This window comes from Syngnathoides biaculeatus, chromosome 7, assembly GCF_019802595.1.
Source record: "Syngnathoides biaculeatus isolate LvHL_M chromosome 7, ASM1980259v1, whole genome shotgun sequence".
NCBI classification, from domain to species: Eukaryota; Metazoa; Chordata; class Actinopteri; order Syngnathiformes; family Syngnathidae; genus Syngnathoides; species Syngnathoides biaculeatus.
In genome coordinates, this window is record NC_084646.1 from 27,059,670 (window position 1) to 27,068,384 (window position 8,715).

At 44.4% G+C, this 8,715-nt stretch overlaps 1 protein-coding gene across 5 annotated transcripts; it reads left to right on the forward strand.

The window, feature by feature from the left end:
* The first annotated feature begins 92 nt into the window (after nucleotides 1-92).
* Nucleotides 93-8,704, forward strand: lamp3 (lysosomal associated membrane protein 3). Of its 5 annotated transcripts, XM_061825320.1 has the most exons (10): nucleotides 93-228; nucleotides 2,019-2,128; nucleotides 2,612-2,694; nucleotides 2,766-3,573; nucleotides 4,369-4,473; nucleotides 4,605-4,687; nucleotides 7,666-7,791; nucleotides 7,890-7,962; nucleotides 8,057-8,227; nucleotides 8,299-8,704. In XM_061825320.1, the coding sequence occupies exons 4-10, from the start codon at nucleotides 3,540-3,542 to the stop codon at nucleotides 8,436-8,438; spliced, it is 732 nt and encodes a 243-aa protein (XP_061681304.1). In that variant the 5' UTR covers nucleotides 93-228; nucleotides 2,019-2,128; nucleotides 2,612-2,694; nucleotides 2,766-3,539; the 3' UTR covers nucleotides 8,439-8,704. The 5 variants fall into 5 exon arrangements, with proteins under 5 accessions (XP_061681304.1, XP_061681308.1, XP_061681309.1 ...); XM_061825324.1 differs by having other exon boundaries at nucleotides 2,612-3,573; XM_061825325.1 differs by having other exon boundaries at nucleotides 2,019-2,074; nucleotides 2,612-3,573.
* Nucleotides 8,705-8,715: the final 11 nt, after the last annotated feature.

Genomic DNA, 8,715 nt, shown 5'->3' on the forward strand with positions numbered 1-8,715 from the left:
TGAGAAGTATGAGGCAGGTACTTTCTTGTAGGGCCTGTGAAACTTCACTTCCTCTCAAAGGAACACAATGTGGTTGGTTGAAAAAAAAACGTTGAAAATGTTCATGGTCTAACCACTGTGATCTGCATGAAGCCTCCCGTTATTCTACCATTTTGTTTTACATTTGTTTTATAATGGAAGGATACAAAAGCAGGTGGTATTTGTTTTTCCTGGCTGCCCTAATTTCAGGTAGGTTTGCTCGCAATTTGGTTTTGTCTCCTGCAATTAATTCTCATTTGCAAAAGATTTTTTTATCAGTTCGCAGCTGAGCCCATGCTAACTTTTGTTTCTGACATCAGCCTTACACAATAATTGAAAGATATTAATTATAATTTTAGGAATGTTTGTGACATTACTAATAATTTATTTGAATGAATAATCCACAATGGATGTTTTTTTTTTTACTTTTCAAAGAGTCATGGTTTCACTGAAATGGTGTGTTTCAATAAACTGTCTGCACTGTCACTGACAAAGGTTATTTTGATTTCCTTTCAAATTCATCTACATTTGCAATGAGAACTTAATTTACACGTACTCATCATAGTCATGAACGTCACCTTATTTTGGGGCTTTTGGATTTTAATGGTTATCTTTCCAATGGGGAGTGTAATTGAGTAATGTCAGTGTCCAGCCTTCTAATTTATAATCACTACATCCATCCATCCATTTTCTTAGCCGCTTATCCTCATGAGGGTCGCAGGAGTGCTGGAGCCTATCCCAGCAGTCAACGAGCAGGAGGCGGGGTACACCCTGAACTCATTGCCAGCCAATCGCAGGGCCCATGGAGGCCAACAGTTGCACTCACAATCACAATTTAGAGTGTCCAATTAATGTTGCATGTTTTGTGGATGTGGGAGGAAACCGGAGTGCCCGGAGAACATGCAAGCTCCACACAGGCGGGTCCGGCATTGAACCCGGGACCTCAGAACTGTGAGGCCAACGCTTTACCAGCTGATCCACTGTGCTGCCATATTCACTACATATTACATCAATTACCGAAATTATAATATGACCAGGTAAACGAATCTGAGAATTTCTGTTAATCTACATACTAAAGGTTAAAATTTTAGATGGTTACCTTAGTTTTGTTGATTTAACTGCCATTCTTTGAATTATGCTTTGCCTCCCCTTTGACATAAGCTTCAACAATCTTATTACTCTCAGTTTCTCATATCCACCCATTCATTTCCCAAACTTCTTATCCTTATTAGGATTGCATGCCTTGTGAATTTTGGACAGGAGGCAGGGTACACCCTGAACTGGTTGCTCGCCAATCGTAGGGCACATATAAACAATCATTCATTCTCACATTCATAAAGTCTTCGATTAACCTGCCATGCATGTTTTTGGGATGTGGGAGGAGTGGGAGTGTGAAAGAGTCCATCCTCTCTCAAGAAGGAGGTGCCGCAACTTCTTAACCCCGCACACCAACTCGGGCTCCTACCCTGCCAGAGAGGTGACATTCCACATTCCAAGAGCTTGCTTCTGTTCCCGAATTTCAGACAGCCAAGGTCCTCCCCACCCTTGGCAATCAACAAGCTCTCCCAATATCTGATCACCTTTGCCCCTCCCGCAAGCAGTGAGTCCTTTGGAAGGGGGTGCCGCATTGCCTCTTTGGGCTATCCCTGGCCGGGCTCCATGGGTGAAGGCCCGGCCGCCATTCGGGTACCTTAAAGCCCCACCTTCGGTGCATGCACAATGTGATTTATCAAACCTGGGAAAAGTTACGATCACTGATTTTGCATATCAAAAAGCAGGTGTTATCAACTGCCACTCGTGCTTGGTGTGCAAATGCTTAAACTGATTTATGATAGGTGATCATACATTTTTGTCTTTTTCATTGACTCTTCACTGACCTCTCTTTTGTACACTCATGTATTATGATTGGAGGAACATTTGGGATATGGTGAGTTATGGTTTCACTCAAACGAGCTGTGTGCACCGTCACTAACAAAGGTTATTGTGGTTTCCTCTTACAGGTTACTTGTCAGCGTCACGAATGAGGCTCGGGAGCGGACCCAAAAGCACGACTCAGGTTGTGGAGAAGCGGTGTGGAATATGCCTTTATTTGTTCCAGTATCAGAGATCAGTGAGTCAGTCCAAACAAGTAGCAGGGTCAGAATCGGCAGGCTTACGGGGAGAGTCGGTAGACAGGTGTAGGTCGGTAAACGGGGTCGGAGTCAGGAGTTCAGAAGTGCGGGAACGAGGCATCAGTGGCAACGATCTGGCAAAGGACCAATCGTGCCCAGGGTCCTATATATACACCGGAGTTCATCAGACCGTATGAGGCGCAGGTGTGCGCCTCCGAATCAGCTGGCCACGCATAGCCAGGACTTGATGGCGGGGACATGACAGTCAGTTGGTCACATCTGGAGTTACTGAGAAAAGTTCCTTTACAATCATCACAAGTGTGAATTTCGTATTCATTTTGTCTTTGTAATCACTGATTTGATCTGTTCTTTTTCCAAGGGGAAATTATTCGATGTACATCTTTTGGTTATGTCCCTTACCAAGTTTCACTTCAATCAGTTGCTTTGTGTTACTTGCCATGATTGTACCTCTGCATTTGCAGTTATTACTCAGCTTATGTAAACTTCGTGAACTTGGAGGGCATTTTATCATATGCCAACCCCTGCAAAACAGTGTTCCTCAAAGGTCAGATCTCGTCCTTCATTATAGTATTCCTCTTTCTGCTGGTAACTCACTCAGTCACTTGGAATTTTTAGACATTCTTCTGGACGTATCCTGTGATTAGGCTCTGACATCAGGTTCAACAGTCTCCAGCTTTCTCTCTCCAATTTTCCGTTTCTCATGAATACAAGTAAAACAAACACCAAACGAGATTCACAGCATACTGCTTCCCACTTTCAAAATCTTCTTCTTGAATGGTGCTAACATGAAATTTGTGTCAACACTATAGGTTCTGTTTTGCTAACTAGCGCAACATGCGGCATAACTCCTCAAGTGGGCTTGTTAGAATGGCTTGTCGTGATCTTGCAGGTGCACACAGTACGCATCTGATTACCAGTAAGTTGACTGCTTTCAAGAAGCTAGCATTTGGCACCTCCACAGCATGTGGATTACATGCCTTTTTTGAGGAGGAATAAGGTGAACTCCCCCCCACCTAGTCCACAGTATGTCCTTCCCGTTGGACATACTCTGGCGCCAACACTGATCTTGATTATTTGTGATAGGTACCTTTTTTTTTTTTTTTTTACCTCGAGCATGAAAATGTCTGTGCATGTGCTTGCTCTGCATGAACTAGAAACTGCTCCAGAATCTTTGCACTAACTACAGTTAAGTGAGTTTGACTTGACTGAGTCGTTGCTGACTTAGATGCTATTGCTTCATCAAACTCAACTGAAATTTGCAGATGCCGACATGGACAAGCTTTTTTGATCATCAGACGAGAAAAACATTGAACTATTTAGCCACAAGAACAAATATTTTTAGTCAAAGAAAAGTTTTCAAAACTACCAACTGCCTGTGGTATTGGGACAATGAATAAAGAAGACAGAGGAGGAATACCTGGAGGTATCTCTGCTTCCTCTCTCTCTCTCTCTCTCTCTCACACACACACACCACACACACACACACACACACACACACACACACACACACACACACACACACACACACACACAACACACACACACACACTCTTTCTGTGCAGTATAATTGTATGTAATTGTAACACTATGTGGATTAGAGAAATTCAAATATAATTACCTTTTTTAAAAATGCAAAATTACTATCCCAATTATGCTGGCAACCAGTTCAGGGTGTCACATTGAATATATTAAATTAATCTTTTGACATCAGCTCCTCCCAGAATTTGCACAATATTTTTTGACAACATTGCCCAGTTAGCAGACACAACCCCCGGGTGTGCTTGATTTGAAGTTCAGCTTCCACATCTATTTACACGAGCAATTAAATTTACTCCTGTTTTTGGATGTTCAAATCCAGAGTAAATCAGGCCCTCAATGTTTTTTTTTTTTTTTTTTTAACTCATTGAAGATGTTTGTTGTAACATAATTGCAGCCTGGACAAATAGCAATTGTAATCAACCATAAAAGCCCACAATTAACAACTTTTATTACCATGATGGGATTAGGTAAAATACTACAGTAGTAGGTAAAAATCCCAGTTCAATTCCATATTGGTCATACACTCTTATTTTTAGACTGCATTGGTGAAGTTATTAACACATACAGTATTATTGATATCCAAACAAAAATGGAAACAGATATTTATTTTATACTTTGCTAGACAGTAAATTCTATGCAGCAGTAATTTGTAAGCAGAGGTGATGGGATTCTCTCATAGGTGTCAACTTATTTGGAAATAATAAATCAATCGTTGCTGCTTCAAGTTTTGGGACTCACATCTACCGGCCAGTCCTGCAACCCACGGAGGTCCTCCCTCTGATAGGTATACACAAACACAATATTCATTCACTTGCTGTTCATTATGTTACAAATGTTTTCAGTTTTTATATTTGACAAATATCAGTTTTGGCTCAAGACTAAACCAACTTTAAAGTGTCTTTTGGTTCTGTGCAGGAACCTACACTATGAAAAACACAGAGGGAGAAGTATGCATCAAAGCTTCCCTGGGAGCACAGTACATCGTCATCATTCAGAAGGTTACACAATACACACTACTATATATTTGTATATACATTACAGTATCATTGTGTATGCTGCATCCAGAGATAGACTGACTTGACAAGGTAAAATTGTGTGGACAATATGAAATAGATAAAATATTTTGTTGTTTTGCTCCAGGCATTTTATTTCCTGTTCAATGTTTTTTTTCCTCCCACCATGAGCCGCCACCTTATCGTGGTGGACGGGTTTGTGTGTCCCAATGATCCGAGAAGCTAAGTTGTCTGGGACTTTATAGTCCTGGCATTGTCGCCCATAGCAAACAGGTCCTAGGTAAGGGACCAGATAAAGCACGTTTCCATACACCCCTATGATGATTAAAAACAATGGATTCAGGTTTCCCTTGCCTGGACGCGGGTCACCGGGGCACCCCCTCTGGAGCCAGGCCTGGAGGTGGGGCTTGAAAACGAGCATCTGGTGGCCTGCCCAACACCCATGAGGGTCAGCCGGGCACAGCTTGAAAGGGTAAAGTGGTGCCCTCTTCCCATAGGCTCGCCACCTGTGAGGGGGGCAATAGGGGTCGAGTGCAATGTGAGCTGGGCGGTGGCCAAAGGCGGAGACCTTGGCAATTCGATCCCTGGCTACAGAAACTAGCTTTTAGGGATGTGGAATGTCACCTCTCTGGCAGGGAAGGACCATGAGCTGGTGTGTGAGGTCAAGAATTTCTGAAGTCGGACTCGCCTCCACATACCGCATGGGCTCTGGTACCGGTCGTCTTGAGATGGGTTGAACTCTGTTCCACTCTGGAGTTGTCCATGGTGAGAGGTGCTGAGCAGGTGTGGGTATACTTGTCCGGCTTGGCCTCTGCATGTTGGGGTTCACCCTGGTGCATGAGTAGCCTTCCTCTGCCCTCGGGTGGGAGGACGTTGTGCCCAACAACAGTTCAGAGGACCCACCCTTTTGGAGTCCTCCGAGGGAGTACTGGAGAGCGCTCCTGCTGGGGACTTCAACGCTCACGTTGGTAATGAAAGTGAGACCTGGAAGAATGAGATTGTAAAGAATGCCCCCCGATCAGAACCTGAGCGATGCTCTGTTGCTGCACTTATGTGCTCATAATGATTTGTCCATAACAAACACTATGTTCAGGCATAAAGGTGTCCAGGTGTGTACTTGGCACCAGGACACACTAGACTCGGTTGTAGTTCAATGATCGACTTTTTGTGGTCATGTCATCGGACTTATGGGGAGAGAGGGGTGGAGCTGTCAACTGATTACCATCTGGTGGTGAGTTGGCGCCAATGGTGGGGCAAGATGGGGTCCGACGTGGCAGGTTCAAACATATTCGGAGTCAGTGAAGGCATGAAGAAGGAATTCAAGACGGCTTCAAGTAAATTATGGTCCATCATCCAGTGTCCCAGGAGAGGGAAACAGTGCACCGTTAACACTGTGTATAGTGAGGATGGGGCACTGGTGACCATAATTTGGGACATTCTGAGACGGTGGGGAGAATTCTTCGAAGACCTCCACAATTACACCGACACACCTTCCTGTGAGGATCCAGAGTATGGGTTCTTTGAGGTGGGCTCTCCTATCTCCGGGGTTGAGGTCATCGAGGTGGTTAAAAAGCTCCTTGGTGGCAGGGCCCGGGAGTGGATGAGATTTGCCCGGAGTTCCTAAAAGCTCTGGATGTGGTGGGGCTGTCCTGGTTGACATGCCTCTACAACATCGCACTGACATCGGGGACAGTGTCTCTTGATTGGTAGACTGTACCCCTTTTTACAAAGGGGGACTGGAGGGTGTGTTCCAACTACAATGGGATCACACTCCTCAGCCTCCCCGGGAAAGTCTATTCAGGGGTGCTGGCATTCACTCCCTCTGGGAGTCCTGTGGGAGGTTCTTCGGGAGTATAGGGTACCGAACTCCCTAGTGCTATTTTGTCCCCGTATGACTGGTGTCAGAGTTTGGTTCACATTGTCGGCAATAAGTCGGACTCATTTCTCAAGGCTGCCCATTGCCACCTCCGCCAAGGGCTGCCCTTTGTCACCAATTTTGTCCATAACTTTCGAGGCATAGAGGGGATCCGGTTTGGTGGACTCACTATTTTTGTAGATGATGTGGTTCTGTCGGCTTCAACAAGCCGTGATCTCCAATGCTTGAACTCGGTTCACACCAACTGTGAAGGAGCTGGGATGAGAATCAGCACCTCCAAATCTGAGACTATGGCCGTCAGTCGGAAAAGGGTGGCATGCCCTCTCCACCTCTGGGATGAAATCTTCTCCCAAGTGGAGGAGTTCAAGTATCTTGGGGTCTTGTTCACGAGTGAGGGAAAAATGGAGTGGGAGATCGACAGGCGGATTGGTACAGTGTCTGTAGTGATACAGACTGTCTTCCGTTGTGGTAAAGAGGGACCCAACTCAAAAAGCGAAGCTCTCAATTTACTGGTCGATCAACATTGCTACCCTCACTGATGGTCACGAGCTGTGGGTCGTGACTGTACGAACAAGACAAGCAAGTGACAATGAGTTTTCCTTTAGATTTTGATAGGGTTGGAAGCTTGGTTATCTGGGAGGGGTTCAGTGTTGAGCTGCTGCTCCTCCACATTGAGAGAAGCCAGATGGACTGGCTGGGGCAACTGATCCGGATGCCTCCCTGGTGCGGTGTTGTGGGTACCACCGGAAAGAGATCCCAGGGACGACCCCGGACACGATGGAGAGACTATGTCTTTCGGCTGGCCTGGGAACATATTAGGATTCCTCTGGAAGAACTGGACGAAGTGGCTGGGGAAAGGGAAGTCTGGGTATCCCTGCCAAAGCTACTGCCCCTGCCACATGACCTGGAAAAGTGGTAGAAGATGGATGGATGTTTGGATGGGCCACAATTGGGGTACCAAAAATTATAGCTAATGTTCAATACTCACTTTTTTATTACATTTGTATACTTACTCTTATCGTCTGATGTCAAGGGTAAATGGACCACATGAGTAATGCATCAAATTTGATCATTTGAATCCATTTAGAAGAGGTGGTTTTTCAACTTGGATCCTCTCAAGGTCCTGGCGAGCGGTTCCTGCCACAGGGATTTAGCTGTCTTGTCTCTCACAATTCCTAATAATGGTGCCAGCCTTCAGTTCACTTTCAAAAAGGTACATCACCTTTCATAGTTTTGCCATTCCAAGTAATACATAAAATGTAAACCTAAACAATGCAATAACAGTGAATTGCAAAATATTTCTCTTCTCAGGAAAATAATCATTATTATGTCACCAGGCTGCTAGCCTCGTTGATTCCTCAGCCTGTCTGCTTGGGATGTGCTAGTAAGACCTAAAAGAACTGACAGATGACACAACCTTTCACTTGCTTCACATGTAGACTAAATTTTTCTTTCGTTGTTGTCCCTCACCCCTTCAGATAAGACTTATTCAGGTTTGGTGTCACGTAGCAAGCTGTTTGCAGCATCTTATGGTCGAAGCTTTACCTGCAAATCTGCAAATGTGGTTCTGACATCTTCAGAAATGAGTATTAACATGGTACCTGTGCATATGCAGGCATTCGGTGTGCCCAATGGACAATATGGAGAAGGTGACGGAAGCTTTTATTTGTATCTACATTCACTTAAAAAATAAATAAATTGAAAACCTCTTCTTTTTCAGTGGAAGAGTGTTTGGCTGATTTTATCAAGAGGACCGTCCCCGTTATCGTTTTGGCCATCGGTGTTGGCCTTTTGATGATTGCCGTGGTGACTTTGTTATTGCTTAAAGAACATCGCATGCATGGCTATGAAAGGTTCTGAGATGTCTCTGAAACTGAAAAACTCCCGCAAATATGGACAGTGTTTGCATAAAGCTGTGTTTGGCTGCTGACCACTCCAAGGCGTATCCCACCTCATGACCGATGTCAACTGGGATAAAGTCGAGCTCAACTGTGACCGTGAGGATAACTGGAACACAAAAGGGATGGGTGTTAGTATCATGTTGAGTGATGTGGTATTTTAATCTATGTGAAAACATTTGGATTACAATGATGCCGTTGCACTTGATGTCAATTAAATCCCCTATATTGGATATTTT